Source organism: Achroia grisella, unplaced genomic scaffold, assembly GCF_030625045.1.
Source record: "Achroia grisella isolate CSIRO2021 unplaced genomic scaffold, CSIRO_AGI_Agris_v1 utg241, whole genome shotgun sequence".
NCBI classification, from domain to species: domain Eukaryota; kingdom Metazoa; phylum Arthropoda; class Insecta; order Lepidoptera; family Pyralidae; genus Achroia; species Achroia grisella.
This window is the reverse complement of record NW_026712734.1, coordinates 4154306-4172817: the sequence shown is the minus strand read 5'-3', so window position 1 is coordinate 4172817 and position 18512 is coordinate 4154306. Positions and strand designations below refer to the sequence as shown.

Here is an 18512-nt window from a genome sequence, read left to right as displayed (position 1 = left end):
TTACTCCATATTACATCAAGTACCTGCCGATGAAAGTCCCGTCAAAATCGGTCCAACCATTTCAGAGATTAGCCGGAAGAAACAGACAGAAAAACAGACAGACAAAAATAGTAAAAAATGATATTTTGGTGTGTGTACCGTAGATATATTCATGTGCATGTAGTAAAAAAACGTTTATTTCAATATTACAAACAGACACTCCAATTTTATTTATATGTATAGATATAGTATGGATGTTTATTACTCTTTCACGCAAAAACTACTGAACGGATTGAGATGAAACTTTATAAGTATGCAACATACACAAAAGCTAGTGTGCAACATTTTATTGCATACTACCTGATCCTCGCATCTTCGTCTGGATCACTGGCTTGATTGACTTAGGATGTCTATGGATCTGTATATTACATATAGATGTGTTCTAGCTACAAACTATATTTTTCCATACATTCATTTACCATATATTTAATACTAGTGTCTGTGTACCTCTTTCTTTTCTTTCACACTCCAACTGTCTCATGTTAAATGCTGTTATGTGACAAAATTATAAAATTAACTCTATACCCAACATCAGACGGTTTAAAATAGTATGGCATAGGTATCTACCGCATATGACAAGCTGTTACTAGAGTTTAAGTACTTACACACTAGTATATTTTAAGCTAGTAGTCGTTGCGTTTACGCAGCGTTAACGCAGCGATAGAGACGTTAGTATTACGTAAGAAAAGAATAGAATAGAACTAGAATCGAAAATCATTTATTCAAATAAACTTAATTTAAGCACTTTTGAATAGTCATAACAATTTTCTTAATCTACCGCTCATTAGGAAAGTTGTCTCATCACAAGAAAAACGAGCAAGAAACTTGTGTGTTGCTCTTTTAAATAATCCTTGTAAGTTCACATTTTTCAAGTCAAAACGTGTGAATACAAACTACCAACTAGCACTAATTTATTAGGGTCAAATATTATATTATATTATATATTATATTATTATAGATTAAATCACTGGTAGTAACAAGAGCAAACCAGTCCCTACAAGCAGCACTCGTTCACGAGTATGACGTATGAGCCAGCCATCACTGCGCTCGGGCATATTTTAGGGAGCCCAGTAAACTTTGACAATAGCAGCAAGAGAACATGAGTGATTTTTAGAAATAGAAATAAGAATAATCTTTATTCAAATAATCTTAATATAAGCACTTTTGAAATGTCACATTTTTTTCTGCCACTCATTGGAAACGCAGACTCATCACAAGAAGAACGAGTAAGTAACTTGAGTGTTGCTCTTTTAAATAAATGTTGTTCTAAGAAGACTTTAAGGAGATTCGCTTGTTTAATCCAAGTTAATGTAACATGGATTAGACAAGCGATAATCAACATAGCGCGCGTAGTCGGGTCTGCTAGTATATGATATACTAGGAGAGAAAGGCTTACGTGGAAACCTCTCATCTCATGTCTCACGCACTTGGTGATAGAAGTGTTTAATTTAGAACCAATCGCCCTACCGTTCGGTTTTGCTAATAAATTTAACATTATTTACCTCATTGTTAATAAATTAAAAAAAAAATCCGCTGCATAGATAACTGTTACTCGTACTCAATGTTAACGTCACATACAGCTATAACACTCTCGTATTCTACTGCAGCTGTGCGCCGTGCGATATTGTGAATCTGTGGCGTATTATATTTTGCGCGGGAAAATAAAAAAAAGACTGCTTCACCGGATGTACTAACTTGTTGTGGTCTACATTCTTAATTGTTTTCCACTATTCTACATAAATTTATAACATCTTCATCAGCATCATCTCAGCCCGGAAGACGTCCACTGCTGAACAAAGGCCTCTCCCAAAGATCTCCACGACGATCGGTCCTGCGCTGCTCGCATCCAACGCCTTCCAGCGATCTTGACCAGATCGTCGGTCCACTTTGCTTGAGGCCTTCCCACGCTGCGTCTTCCAGTCCGCGGTCGTCACTTGAAGATTTTATTGCCCCAATGGCCATCTGTCCAACGAGCTATGTGTCCGGCACCTTGCCGCTTCACTTTCGCAATTCTTCGGGCTATGTCGGTAACTCTAGTTCTTTTGCGGATCTCCTCATTTCTGATTCGATCACGCAGAGAAATTCTTAGCATAGCCCTCTCCATTTCCGTCTAAGTGACTCTGAGCTTATTCATGAGGCCCATAGTTAACGACCACGTCTCTGCGTCGTAAGTCATCACTGGCAACACACATTGGTCATAAATTTATATGTCTGTAATTTATTATGATTTCAAAGTACTTTCTACATATACAACAACCCGAGTATAAATATCAGACAGTGATAAAAATTAATAATTAATTTTTACTTAATTACTCGGCGGAAAATTTTTACTTAATTACTAAGACGGTCGGTGGTCCAGCGGTCTAGCACATCGCTTTACTGCTAATTGTCGCGGGTTCGATTCCTCGTACGGTGCAAACATTTGTATTCATGAGTATAGTTGTTTGCATCGGTCTGAGCGTATTTAAAAACAATCTAAGTATTTATATCCAGTACCCATAACACAAGTAGTGCTTAGCGTGGGTTTAGATGGCGCTGTGTTAATTATCCAGAGTTATTTGTTACTACTGAATTTGGCTTTAACGACATTATTTTTGTTAATCTATGGGGTCTCTTATGTACGAGACAATAGATTCCATTATTAATGTCTGCAGCCAAACCAATTGAACACACATTGAGATGTACATCGATTATAGTCCAGTCAACACGGAATATCTGACGACCTCGGTGGTCTAGTGGTTTAGCACACAGCTTTACGTCCGATGGTCGCGGGTTCGATTCCTCGCACGGCACAAACATTTGTATTCATGAGTATAATTGTTTGTGTCGGTCTGGGTGTTTTCTATGCATAATATGTATGTATTTACGAAAAAAAAAACTATGTATTTGTATCAGTTGTCTAGTACCATAACACAAGCTTTAGCTAGCTTAACTTGGGTCTGGCGCTGTGTGAATTGTCCTGAGATTATTATTATTATTATTATTATATCAAGTTGAAAATACGAGTACAGAACGAGTAATTATTTAAACGAGTCACCATCATCAACATCATTACATATATAAAACATAGTCGCTATCGCTGTCAGTCCCTATGTATGCTTAAATCTTTAAAACTACGCAACAGGTTTTGAAACGGTTTTTTTAATAGATAGAGTGATTCAAGAGGAACGTTTATATATATAATACCATGCGAAGCTGGGGGAACAGCTAGTTATTTATATTTTTAACCGGGTCTTAACACGGATAATTTATTGGCAAATAAAACCTAGGCGAAACGTCGAGAGAGGTTATTTGCCATAAAATTATCCGTGTTAAGACCCGGTTAATAATATAAATAACTATCTACTCGCCCCGGCTTCACATGGGTGTACATATATTATATATATAAACCTATATATATATATTAAAAAAACTGCTTCAAAATCCGTTGCATAATTTAAAGATAGGACGGACAGACATCGACCGCGATTTTGTTATACATATACTATGTAATAATTGAGCAACTTTATGTCAGAAAAACATATTTAGTATGATTGTTTGTATTGGTCTGTGTGTTTTCTATGTATAATATGTATGTATTTACAAAATATCTATGTACTAGTATCAGTTATCTAGTACCCGTAACACAAGCTTTAGATAGTTAAACTTGGGACTAGATGGTGCTGTGTGAATTGTCCTGAGATTATTATTATTATTATATATATATATATATATATAACATAGTAACAATAATAATTTTACCATAATGATAATTTTGACGACAGTTTTCCTCGATAACATTCATTGACTGGACTATATCGAATGTAACACATGTTCATTTATCTATAACAAATGTTCTCAGCCAGTACGTGTCTATAACAAAACATCCTAACAATAATTTCTTTTAACAATTTAATAATATATTTAATGAGAATATTAAATATTCAATAATGTTTCTTGTCGGTCCCTCTCAGCTCGAAAGTTCTCAGAACTGACGATAGATTTGACGAATTATAAGTCTGTAATAGACTTACATGAATGAAGATTTGATTTGATTTGATTAATAAATATATTACATCAAGTGTACTATCAATGTCTGTAACTCCACTTTTAAGGCAAGTAAGTGATTTTCATTATAAAAATGGGTATAAATATGGGTATAAAAAAAATAATTATGAAATGATGTGTGAAAAATTGTTTGATCTAAATTGTACTGTGAATTGTTGTTTTTTGTTTTTGTAATTTAATTATTTGATGTGATTGTATATTTTTATTTCATATATATAATGTCAATTTTAAATTCATATATATAAATAAAATTGGAGTGTCTGTTTGTAATATTGAAAGAACCGTCTTTTACTACACGCATATGAATATAAATACGGTACATACACCAAAATAACATTTTTTACAATTTTTGTCGGTCTGTCTGTCGATGTGTTTGTTCCGGCTAATCTCTAAAATGGCTGGACCGATTTTGACGGGACCTTTTTTGGTAGCTTATATAATAAGGAGTAACTTAGGCTACTTATATTTTAGAAAAATAAAATTTAATTCCTTATCGTATAAATGCTTAACTTACCTTATATTATATTTAAGGTAAAATATTTTTTTTTGTGTACAGTTGTGCTTGTTTATAATTAATACTTACATAAATAACTTAGTTTTAATATTTTGACCTTCTGTATGCTATTGTCGTAGGATATACTTTCTTTGCAATATATTTTTGTAACAACTCTATATGACTTATATCCGAGATTAGACTTTTTAAAAGACATATTCGTGGATTTGTGGTCTAGCGAGTAGCGCTTCTGTGGTCTCGCGGATTAGTACACTTTACTTCTGACGGTCCCGGGTTCGATTCCTCGGGTTGTACAAAAATTTGTATTCATAACTATGATTCTAATGATTTGAGTTTTTTCTATGTATTTTATTTATGTACAAAAAAATATATTTAAGTATTCATCAATTTTCTAGTACACCTAACATAAGCTCTGCTTGGATTGGGACTAGATGGCGTTGTGTGAATTGTTATTTGATTTAATATTATAAATATACTATAGTTAAACTACTAGTATATTATTTAAATTGCTATATATAGATAGATCTTTGGGGAGGCCTATGTCCAGCACTGGACGTCTTCCCGGTTGCGACAATGATGATAACAACAATATAAAACAAAGCAATTAAATTATATAATAATTTAATTGCTTTGATTTACATTGTTGATAAACCAATAAATAAAGAATCAAACCTAATTATATTTCATATCTTATACATACAAAAGGTGAACTGAATGTCATACGGTTTGTCTATCATCGGATCTAAATACAGACATAACAATACTGTAGAAATAAAAAAAACGTTATTTAATTATACATATAAAATAAAAGTATCTTCATGACTCTACACATAGATTATCAACAGTGAATGTTGCATGGTCAACAGTATATGTAAACATACTTAAAATACTTACATCGTAATGCCCTTACCTTGTCACACTTGAGGACTAAGTTGTCAGCCCTTCATACCCTATAATTTCACTGCCACATCTTAACCTCCAGGCGAAACCCAGCTAACAAAGTAAACTGCTTGGCGTCAGAAATATCACTGATTGGAGTAGTTACCTCAGACAATGGAGACGACTTTGTAAGGCTAAACGATTAAAATAAATAAATAAATAATTAGACCAGTTACTAATTAATTAATTAATCCCGGTAATATTTAATTAAACCATTTAATTATTAACTAAACCATTTAATAATTAACTAAACCACTTAATAATTAATTAAACCCTCTAATAGTTTATTAAACCACTCAATAATTTGTCAATTGGCATAAAAATAATTAATTAACTGTACCAGTCAATAATTAAATATCAAATTGATTTCAGTGTTTCGTCACTCTGGGAGTAGCACTAAACATGTGCCAAATGGGGCTGGTGCTTGCTTATTCAGTCGCCATAGTGAAACAACTTGAGCATCCTGATTCAAATATATCCAGTGACAAAGAATCTGCATCGTGGATAGGTAAGTCAAGGAGGAAATAAATATTTTCTATTAAACCAAGTACCTAATTAGTAGGAAAAAGTTACTATCAGCAATAATATGATATTATTATATCTGTGGTAATAACGACCAGTCAGATAGTTAACAAAATCCCTTTTCCCTTTGCTAAAATTTGGAAGGGGGTTGTTAGGGACGGAGAATTAATAATGTAATCAGATTGATCATCATGCGATCCTTTATGGAAACTAATTTGCCATGATGGGTGATCACGATGGGTTATCTGATGTCATGTCCAATGGTGCCCAACCGTATATACTATGGTATACCGCTAGGGCAGGCTAAAATGTGGTTGTTAATTTCCGGAAATTAATAATGTACCACGTCAGATTGACCACTATGTAATCCCCCCTAGAAACTAATTTGGCACGATGGGTGAACTCACTTCATACTCATCTTATCATGCTCCACTGATGCCTAACATATATCGATAGCGCAGGCGAGTAGACTGTTCCATTATCATCTATTAAAAAAAAATCCACCCACTTACAAGGCAATCCCCTCCTCAGATTTCAATTCTTAAGTTATTATCATCTGCTGTACTTCCTGTATACTAATAATATATGAAATTAGTGTAAGACGTCTCCAAAAAGTATAAAACCAAAGCATGGAATGAACATTAGAGAAATAGGAAGAGGTGATGAAATTACTAATGATTTCCTCGTGGGCATTAATTATTTATGTTACAGAATAAACAACGAAACTTTGATAGTGATCGAGTAAGATGTATTTATCGCATTTAACGCATAGCCAGCGTTTGTTGCAAGAAAACTTTTTGCATGTGCTTCTTGTATATATTATAACAATAGGTTTAAGATTAAATGCTAAAAGTGTCTAGTTAAAGTTATTAGTTACACTATTACTACTATTGGACAATAATCTGAATTAAATATTATTGCTATTAGTTCTCTCGGTTCTTAATTAGATAGATAGATAGATAAGTTCTTTATTCAACAATTACAAACACATAGCATACATGAGATACATTTTATAAATAGAAATAAAGTTTACAGATTAAATAATACAGAAATATAATATTACAAAATAAAATAAAAATGGAGGTGGCTTTATGTGTCGCAATGATGAAGAGGCAACCAACTCAGCATGAAGCTACAGATAAGTCTGCAGCGCTGATATTCTGTTGGCTCCTATAATTAAATACATACTTACATACATATATACGTGAATGTTTATATATTACACATCGAGCTCTTAAAAAATTATACTATTACAAAACATTATACAATATATAAATAGATTAAAAATGAAGTGGTGTGTTATGTATATGTATACATACTTTTCTATTTAAGAATTACTTTTCTATTTAATAATTATGTTCAATGATTTATTGTGCATACACGCTACATGCAAGAGTTTATATATTATATTAAATGTGACTTTAATGAAATAATACATTTTGGTTTCAGTTGCATTACCAGGCATTGCAAAGGCATTTGGAAACATGGCAGTTGCATGGCGTTATGTCTAAATTTGGTCGACGAAGAACTAATATACTAACATCCGTTTTATCCTTTTCTGGATGGCTTTCAATACTTTTTGCAAGAAATATTACTTCAATATTTATTGGACGATTTTTACAAGGCACTTCTATAGGCCTCATTTTTATATCAGGGCCAGTGATTATAGGAGAATACACTAGTCCAAAATACAGAGGCATTTTGTGTACAACATTAAGTATTGTATTGTCTATAGCTACTCTCTCTATGCATATAATGGCTTTGTATCTGAATTGGCGTACAGTCTCCTTAATTTGCACCGTTCTTAATTTTCTATGTGTGTTAATTTGTTTGTATTCTCCTGAGACACCAAGTGCACTAGCATATAATGCGCAGTATGATGATTGTAAGAAAGTCTATCGATGGCTTAGAGGTGATGACGAAGAGCAGGAACTAAAAGATCTAATTGAAGCTAGCGTAGAGATTAGACAATCAACTAATGAATCTAATGTCTCCCAGTCAATAGTAGAAACAATGAGATGTAAATTTAAATATTTAAAAACAACGTTTACAAGAAAAGAAGTATACAAGCCTTTGATTATATCATATCATCTTTATACAATTGGTTACTGGTGTGGAATTACAATTATAATCTCTTATCCAGTAGAAATAGTGACCAAAGTTGTTGGAACCGAAACGAATATACCTATGACTATTATATCTCTAGATCTTATAAGACTGTTTAGTAGTTTATTAGCGATGTATATAGTTAAGAAATTCAATAGAAGAATTACTATTTATTCCACTATAGTATTCAATATTCTCTTACTGTTTTTAATAGCAGTCTATGTGTACTTGAGAGAAAGTAAAATGATTGTATATAATGGACCTGTTGTTGGATTAGTTTTATTGTTTGTTCATCTATCTGCTGCTCTAGGTCCATTGCCATTGCCAATAATAATTGTTGGTGAAATTTTTCCATTAGCAAGTCGAAGTTTAACTAGTTCCGTTTCAGCCGTATTGTCGTCAATAAATTTATTTATAGTGCTCAAAACTTTTTATTTTTTGTATAATAATATTAATATTTACGGTGTGTGTAGTTTATATGGTATTGTTTGTGTCTATTCTTTAATTGTAGTTCTAAAATTATTGCCTGAGACTAAAGACAAATCTCTATTGGAAATTGAAAAAAAATTTAAAGGTACAGTTATGAAGAATGAAAATCAAGCTACAAATGTACTTTTATGATGACATTAAGTGATCAACAAAATATGTGATGCACAATAAAAGGAGATTATTGAATCCCTATTGATTACTAATAACTACTTTATTAAAAAAAATGGTGGAAAAGGAAAAAAGAAGGTATAGAGATAAGGTTCGTCCTTTGCAAGGTTGAAAAGATTAGGCTGGCCACTTGGTCATGGGAGCAACACGGAAGTAATAGTTATTTATAGAAATAATAAATAATTGGAATGAAAACATAAATATTATTGCTGTATTGGTTTAGACTTCAATTAATATATAAACAAAGAGTACAATGAAACTGAAACATATTTATTTAATACTTCAAATCGTTACACTGCACAATGATAAACTAGTTAAGGAGTTTTAAAATCAATGATTAACATACATAATATACAGGGTTGCCTTGAGAACAACTTATGTGAATGTAATTAAAACTTAATATGCAATTGCAATAGTGTTGAAGACACTTTAAAAGAGCAACACACAAGTTTCTTGCTTGTTCTTCTTGTGATGAGACAGCATTCCGAATGAGCGGTATATTAAAAAAAAAATGTTATGACTATTCAAAAGTGCTTCAATGTAAGTTTATTTGAATAAATGATTTTCTATTCTATTCTATTCTATTCTATTCTATTCTATTCTATTCTACTAGTATTCTTTATTCTACTAATTCAACAAGTACACGCCAGATATGTATATATCTCCATTTATGAAACAAGTAAGTGATTTTGAAGAACTTATTCATAGATTCATCTCTGTCGTTGAAAGAAAATATAAATTGTATATATTTTTAGCGGCTATGTTGGGGCCGCTATTGTTTGTGTTTGTAATGTGTTCCATTTATTGTGGCAGCAGCAGGAAAGGAGGATATGAAATGATGAGTCCAGAGTGTGGCTATGTACATATTTATAATATCTTCTATATTATAAATATGAACATATTAGCTGTACCCGCGACTTCGTCCGCGTAAATTAGTGACCTTGACCAAATAATGAAAAAAATATTTAATGACCTAACCCAATAAAAACCAAATGAAAAAGTTTCATCCTTTTTGTTTCAAAAATGACGACACTTCCATACATAACTCTTTCAACTTTTAATAGGCTAAAAATTAAACTTCAAGCTTTTTCTACCTTGCATCTACCATTTCAACCCCCTTACAACCCTTTTTTCGCATTCAAAAGTATCCTATGTGCTTTATCAAGATCTAATTGTGTACCAAATTTCACTTAAATCTGTTAAGTAGGTAGTTTTAGCGTGTAAGTAAAACTGACAGACAGACAGAGTTACTTTCACAGTTATAATATTAGTAAGGTATTTAATAAACTAACTCAAAAAGCTAATAAAAAGGTTTCATCGTTCTAACTTCAATAATGACTGAATTTACATAAAAATCTTCATCCCCTATTTTATTTTACCCCCTTAAAGGTAATTTAAACAAACTTTGAATGTCATATTCATTTATATTTAATCAACAGTCTAAAACATAAGTTTCAAGCTTCTGGCTTCAAAAATGACGAATTTACATAAAAACTTTCATCCCCTATTTTATTCTACCCCCGTAAGGGTAACATTTTTATAAACTTTTATGGCCTATTTATTTATATTCAATCAACAGCCTCAAAAATCAGTTTCTATCTTAAAAAATGACGAATTTACATAAAAACTTTCATCCCCTATTTTATTTTACCCCCTAAGGGTAAAATTTTTACAAACATAGAATGTCATATTTATTTATATTTAATCAACAGCCTCAAAAATAAGTTTCAAGCTTTATCTTCAACAATGACGAATTTACATTAAAAAATATATCCCCTAATTCATTTAACCCCCTTAAGGGTAAAATCATTAGACGCCTTACAAATATATGTATACATACAACTAAAATTGGAGTATCTGTTTGTAATATTGAAATAACCATTTTTTACGGTACATACACCATAATAACATTTTTTACAATTTTTGTCTGTCTGTTTGTTCCGGCTAATCTCTGAAATGGCTGGACTGATTTTGACGGGACTATTTTTGGCAGGTAGCTAATGTAATAAAGAGTAACATAGGCTACTTTTATTTTAGAAAAATTAAGATAATTTCCACGCGAGTTTTCCAGTTGCGAGTACAGCTAGATAGACATACATTGGCTTCAATAATAGTATGTAATATTATATTATCTGTGATAAGTATAGTATAGTACTCATAAAAGCATCGTGCCGTATCAAGTGTTGCCAATAAAATGTATGCACCTTGTACATACATACATGCTATTCTATATAATACAATAAAACAATTTAAAGACAATTAATTATTACTTATGCACGTTTTGTCACTTAATACTAATTGTTTTAATGCCGCAAAGAGTACTTAGGGAAGAAAATGTAATTATAACTTAATACTGAAATAGTGTTGAAGACTAGTACTAGTATTCTTTATTCTACTATTACTATTTCGACAACTACACGTCAGATATGTATATATCTCCATTTATGAAACAAGTATGTGATTTTGAAGAACTTATTCATAGATTCATCTCTGTCGTTGAAAGAAAATATAAATTGTATATATTTTTAGCGGCTATGTTGGGGCCGCTATTGTTTGTGTTTGTAATGTGTTCCATTTATTGTGGCAGCAGCAGGAAAGGAGGATATGAAATGATGAGTCCAGAGTGTGGCTATGTACATATTTATAATATAGAAGTATTTACAATTGATATATATATGTACAAGAAAGTGATTCGGTCTCGAATGACAGGCCTGTGTTCTGTTGTAACCAGGCAACGGTGTTACCGCACGATAATAGTTAATTCGTCACACATTAGAAATAGAAATAGAAATAGAAATAATCTTTATTCAAATAAACTCGTTACAAGCACTTTTGAATAGTGATATTTTTATTCTACCACTCATTCGGAATGCAGATTCATCACAAGAAGAACGAGCAAGAAACTTGTGTGTTGCTCTTTTTAATAGATGTTTTTTTTATATAAATAATTACAGTATAACAAGTAAGAGGCATGCGATAATCAACATAGAAATCGCTACGCACTCATTATTATATATATATATATATTTAAAGTTTTTCTATAAAAACATTATTATCGTTAACGAATTCTTCAATATTTATTGGAAGTTGATTTAGAAATCTCCAATGAAAAATATTGTTCATTTTTTCTTATGGATGATAATGGAATGGTGCACCCGACTGCGCTAACGGTTTACGCTGGCGGGGCACCAGTGGAGGATGATAAAATGAGCATTAAGTCAGGTCAGTTATTTACTACGATGTGCTCGTAGTAAATTCACTATGAATTTAACACGATGGTTTCCAGGGGCAAACATTTATAGCTATGGGGTTATTAGTGCACATTACTAACAATCCCCATCCATCTAAATCTCGTATTAGTCATAACATTATTTTTTGTAAAGAATCGTACATTGAATAGTTTTTAAAAGTGGTTGAATTTAAGAACAAAATGGTAGTCGTGTTGCATCAAGAATTAAAGAGCATGATGGAAGATCGCGGAAAGTGGCAAGAGCTCCACCGACAAGAGCGTAGCTCTTAAATCCTTACTAATATTATAAATGCGAAAGTAACTCTGTCTGTCTGTCAGTCTGACTTCTACAACTTGACTACTTCTACAACTAAACTACTTCTGATGACTTTCACGCTAAAACTACTAAACCGATTTAAATGAAATTTGGTACACATATAGATTAGACCCTGAGAAAGGACATAGGCTATATTATAATAATATAATATGCGAAATAAGGGTTGTAAGAGGTTGAAAGAGGAGATGAAAGTTTGTATGGATAATCGTCATTTTTGGCAGCTAGAACAATGACACTTTTTTGTAGCATTTTGGTTTAGATTATTGAATATTTTTTCTTTATTTGGTCAAGGCCACTACAACATGCGGACGAAGTTACAGGCACAGCTAGTTATGAATAAATGAATAATTGTAAATAAATCATATTTTGGGAAAGTGATTTCAATTTTGAAAGAACAGATAGAAAATTTCAGAACACAAAACAGTCTTTTGTGGTTTGAAAGTAATAATTATACTTGCATTCTTTTTTTTGGAAATTTATTTAATTTTAATATCTTTGATGGAATTTCTTAAAATTGTAGCAGTATCAATCCAATATATTTTTTTTACTTTTTATATTTCGTTTATTAACCAATATAGAAAACTTTATTCACGTGTATGGTAATTTCTTTACATATTTATTTCACGTAAGATATCTCTTCAATAAGTGTGTAATAATAAAATGTTATCATTTATTCATAATTTAAGAGCCACGCTCCTGTCGGTGGAGCTCTTGCCACTTCTCACGATCTTCCATCATCCTCTTTAAATGTTGATACGACACGACACCAACTTTGTCCTTCATTTATTTACTTAAAAAATAATACATTAAGTAATTTCTTGCGAGAAGACCAAATATTTGTCTCGAAAACCGTCAGAAAGTTTTAATATACTATCAAATTAACTACTGCACACTACACAAATATTAACCTGTGAAACAGGTTTTAAAAAACAATTATTAATATGCATAACCGATATATATTATTAAATATACAGTTACCTTGAAAACTGTAGTATTCTTTATTCATGATTCGACAAGTACACGTCGAATATGTCTATATCGCCATCTATGAAACAAGTAAGTGATTTTGGAGAACTTATTCCTAGGTTCATCCCTGTTGTGGATAGAAAATATATATATTTTCTATCATTTACATTATTTGTTAGAAGTTGTTTTAGAAAGGTAAAATGATAAATCTAGTATTAGGCATTATTCTTTAATGTAAAGAATGGTACCTATGAACATAGGAATAAGTTCTCCAAAATGCTATACATTTTGGAGAACTTATTCCTAGGTTTATCCCTGTTGTTGATAAAAAATATATAGATTACATTATTTGTTAGAAGTTGTTTTAGAAATGTAAAATGAAAAATCTAGTATTAGGCATAACTTTCTTTAATGTAAAGAATGGTATATTGCATTTGAACAGACTTTTTTAAAGTGGTTCAATTTAGAAAGAATAAAATTATTATATTTTAAAGTTATAATTCAAATAATATTTTGGGAAAGTGATTTCATTATTTAAATTATTAACCGGGTCTTAACACGAATAATTTTAAGGCAAATAAAGGTTCGATGTTTCGACTAGGTTGGTCACGGCTAGTGCAACCTAGTCGAAACGTCGAGAGAGGTTTTTTTTTTTTTTTTACGGATGATAATGGGATAGTGCACCCGCCTGCGCTATCGGTTTACGCTGGCGGGGCACCAGTGGAAGATGATAAGATGAGCATGAGGTCAGGTCAGTTAGCCCATCGTGACAAATTCACCAGGATTTTAACACGATGGTTTCCAGGGGGAACCGCGTGGAGGTCGACCTGACATGGTACATTGCTAGCAATGGGGTTATCAATCCACATTACTAACAATACCCTTCCCCCCCGTCGAGAGAGGTAAATACCTTTATTTACCATAAATTATTCGTGTCAAGACCCGGTTAATAATTTAAATTTAAATATAAATTCAGACCAACCAGGATAGTTCTTCGTGGTAAGAATAATATACTATAATTGCATCCTTTTTTTTTAGGAAACTTATTTCAATTTTAATTTAATTAAAATATCTTTGATAATATATAATGCTACAAACTTGCACACTTTTGATTATGTATGCATATGAAACGAACAACGCAATGTCATAAGAATAAAGACATTAACTTTGTCTTGAAAACTGTATCCTGAATAGATAAAATAGTATTCTAAATTATTTAAAATAAAGTTTAATTTAAAAATATTACATCTGTTTCTTTTCGAACTATCCTAATGTTAACCGCAGCTAGCTTTTACAGCTTGACTGGTCGATAGGGGACGAGTGCAGATGGCACTCCAAACCTACGGAAGGACTTATAGAGCGGCTGTAGGTCAACTCCTGTTTGATGGATAGACTTTAGTCTGAGGGCACCTCTAAGGGTTTGAACCTCGGCTTAGGTCGATGTAATGCGATCCCCGTTTGAATTGGACGACAAAGGAAGTTGCTTGTCTGTTATATGCGATAAAGAGTTCTTCAAGAAGATGACATTAAATTTTATTACTATATTTTCAGTGTTTGGTAACATTTGGCGCAGCAATCAATCAAGCCATCATATGTATGATACCTAGTTACACATCACGCTTACTTCCACAACTGCGACGTGATGACTCCATCATTGCAGTTGACGACAATATGGCTTCTTGGATTGGTATATCTAAAATTTAATGTTTTTAATTATAAATGATTGTCTCGGTAGTCTGTTCGTTCAGGATACTTTACTTATAATAGTCGTGGGTTTGGTTGCTCGCATGGTACAAATATTTGTATTCATGAGTAAAATTGTTTGTATTGATCTGGGTATTTTCTATGTATGTATAGACATACGTTTACAAACAAATGTATCTAGGCATATCCATCAGTTGTCTAGTAACCGTAACACAAGTTCTGCATAGTTTAGGACTAGATGGCGGTTTTTTTTTTCGGACTACTCTAATGCTGTTGGCCGCAGCTGGCCTTTACAGCTTCACCGGACGTTAGGGGGCGAGTGCAGATGGCACTCCAAAAACGCGGAAGGACTTATGGAGCGGCTGAAGGCCAACTCCTGCCTGACGGATACGACTTTAGTCTGAGGGCACCACTAGGGTTTCGCACCTCGGCTCAGGCCGTCGTTATTTCGATCCCCGTTTGAATTGGGGGATCGATCGGAGGAAAGACTAAATGGCGGTGTGTGAATTTACCAGGAATAAGAAAAAGTAGAAGATAATAATATGTATACAATCGCAATTAAACATTACTTTGTAATTTTGGATTCAATAAATTAAACACTTTATCATTATTTATATAAATACCTCATTACCAATGCTAGACCTTGGCTTTCAGTTGCTCCATAAGTCCTTCCGCGGGTTTGGAGTGCTATCTGCACTCGCCCCATATCGTCCGCTGAAGCTGTAAAGGACAGCCGCGCCCAACAGCATTAGCAAAATCCGAAAAAAAGCTAGACCTTGTAATTATTTCTTAGCTATATTTTCTTTTAGTTATACATCGTTTCATTTTTTTCAGCATCGGTACATGGTATTACCTTATTTGTTGGTAATATATCAGTGCCGTTAATTATGGGACAGTACGGCAGAAAGCCAGCAAATCTAGTCAGTAATATAATTTCTTTAATCGGTTGGCTGTGCATCATGTTCAGTAGTAACGTAACTTTGATTCTCATTGGAAACCTATTGCAAGGATTGTCTATGGGTATGGTAATTTCATTACCGTCTATAGTAATCGCTGAATGTACAAATCCCAAGAATCGGGCAATATTTACATCAGTAACATTGATACAACTATCGATTACATCTCTTCTCGTTCACACTATAGGCTCTTATTGTAGTTGGAAACTGACTGCTTTTGTTTGTGCAATTATAATATTTACGGGCCTATTGATAACTATAATAACTCCAGAATCACCTAGTTGGTTAGCTGAGAAAGGAAAATATGAAGAATCCAAGCAAGCTTTCTTGTGGCTTAGAGGAGAAGATGGAGTAGATGAGTTTGAACATCTTATGAACGCTGCCACTAGAAGAAATAATGACAACAAAAATGCATCGAAACACTTCTTAACAAATGCTAAAAGGAAGATTTTAAAGAACATGCAAGCGTTAAAGTATAGAGAATGTTTCATGCCCGTGTTAATAATGATTCATTTATACACATTTGGGAACTGGTGTGGTGCAAGTACTATAATTATTTATCTACAAGATATTTTTTCCATCTTAACAAGTCCCGATACAGATATTAATCTACAAATTGTATTCACAGATGTTTTATGTCTTTGTTATAATATAATCGCAATATTTATTCTGAAGAATTGTAAAAGGAGATTTATTCTCTGTTCGTTTTTGAGTTTTAACATATTAATCTTGCTGTGCACTGCTTTATATACTTATTGTAAAGCACATGACATATTGCCGTTTGATTATCCATTTATAGGAATATTATTAGTACATTTGTTTTTATTTTCATATCTATCCGGTATATTACCACTTACAGTAGCTATTGATGGTGAGGTATTTTGTTTAGAGTATCGCAGTTTCTCAGCAGGTATAACTAATTTGTATTATTCAATAGCAATATCATTAGTAATAAAAACTTTTTCATATCTAAAAAATTGCATAGGATTTCACGGGACATATTTACTATATACTGGTATATGTAGTTATACTTTATTATTTTTATTAAAATTCATGCCTGAAACTAAGGATAAAACACTTCTAGATATTGAGAATGAGTTTAAAAAGGAGGTAGTTACACCAAATGATTCTAATTTAATTAAACCTTTGACCGTGCATGATCATATAGCGTATTAAATATTTGATTACATAGTATATTCAAATGATTTTATTTTTATTGTGTGCCTTCTTAAAATTATGCTTACAGTTTTTTATATTACACCGTACATTGTTGGCGCAGGAGAAATAATGTATGACATTTGGATACTTTTGTATTTATTTTTAAAGTTTCGCTTTTACTACATATTATTAATAGAGTTAAACTGGTTTTAACACGAATAATTATATAGCAAATAATAGTATCTACTTCTTTCGACGTTTCGAGAAGGTTGCAATAACCGTGGTCACGATTTAACTGCATTATTAATGGATATATTAGTATTGTCAATTATTAAAGGTCTAGAATGAAAACTATTACAGTAATGTTTCAAATATCGGATGCTGTAAGTAAAACAACAAACTAACTATAAGTTAAAATTGTTAGTCCTTGTCCCAAAATGTGTAATTTTAGATTTAATTAAGTTTAGTACTAAGTATGTGAAATAAGTTACTTTTTTTTTTTAAGTGAGTTTATTTACAATGTATTTTTATATAGGTTTTTTGTAGTAGAATGAAAATTCGGTAACGCATAGATATAAGTAAATATAAATAAACAGTATCTATTTTTATCTTAAAGATTGAATTTATTTAAGGGTAATTCCAACATATCCTTTAATCTTATTGTAAATTTTTATACCTTTCCCATAAAAGACCTATTAACTTTTTCTCAACGATACTTGGGGACAGCAAGTTTGTCTTTAAATCTAGTATTAATATTATGAATACTGCTGTTTTTTGGAAATAAGTCAATTTTTATGAACATATATATTTGAATATATAAATTGAGAAGCAACGGTGAAAATTTGCCTCTTTGAAAAATGAGTCACAACTCTTTCATACAGTAGATCGCTCGAACGGCACGTTTTTGTAATATGAATATATTTTTAATATCTGCCGCTTTTCCCCATAGTAATATTCCATAAGAGAGTTCACTATGAAAATAACTAAAATAGAAATCTAGCAGTAACAGTATCAGTGTACTGTCTAACCTTACGCAGGCAAAAGCTTTGAACTTATTATTGCAAGGCAATTTGTGCACCCCATTGTGTTTTATTATCTGCATGATTCCTCAAAATAAGTAGAATGTTATATAAATTCGAGAGATTCGTCATTTAATTTAATTTTGCAATTATTTTTTTAGACAGAGATATATTTTCACATTTTGTTTTTTTTTAGCGTTTAACATAAGATTGTTAGTTGTAAACCAGTGCAGGAGACGCTGCAAAGCACTATTTACATCGTCATAATTATTAGTCATTCTATTAACTTTAAAAATCAATGAAGTATCGTCTGCAAATA

The 18512-nt window shown here is 32.0% G+C and overlaps 1 protein-coding gene and 1 pseudogene across 1 annotated transcript; both read left to right on the top strand.

The window, feature by feature from the left end:
• Positions 1 to 4110: 4110 nt before the first annotated feature.
• On the top strand, positions 4111 to 8788 carry LOC131842683 (facilitated trehalose transporter Tret1-2 homolog; annotated as a pseudogene).
• A 4610-nt stretch (positions 8789 to 13398) lies between these two features.
• LOC131842680 (facilitated trehalose transporter Tret1-2 homolog) lies at positions 13399 to 17392 on the top strand. Its single transcript, XM_059191255.1, has 3 exons — positions 13399 to 13446; positions 14908 to 15043; positions 15895 to 17392. Exons 1-3 carry the CDS (start codon positions 13420 to 13422, stop codon positions 17190 to 17192), a joined length of 1461 nt encoding a protein of 486 aa, XP_059047238.1. The 5' UTR covers positions 13399 to 13419; the 3' UTR covers positions 17193 to 17392.
• Positions 17393 to 18512: the final 1120 nt, after the last annotated feature.

Coding starts and splice junctions, on each gene's coding strand:
- LOC131842680 (XM_059191255.1), top strand. CDS start 13,420: ATGTCTATATCGCCATCTATGAAACAA. Junction 13,447..14,907: donor TATCGCCATCTATGAAACAA/GTAAGTGATTTT, acceptor CTATATTTTCAG/TGTTTGGTAACATTTGGCGC. Junction 15,044..15,894: donor CAATATGGCTTCTTGGATTG/GTATATCTAAAA, acceptor CATTTTTTTCAG/CATCGGTACATGGTATTACC.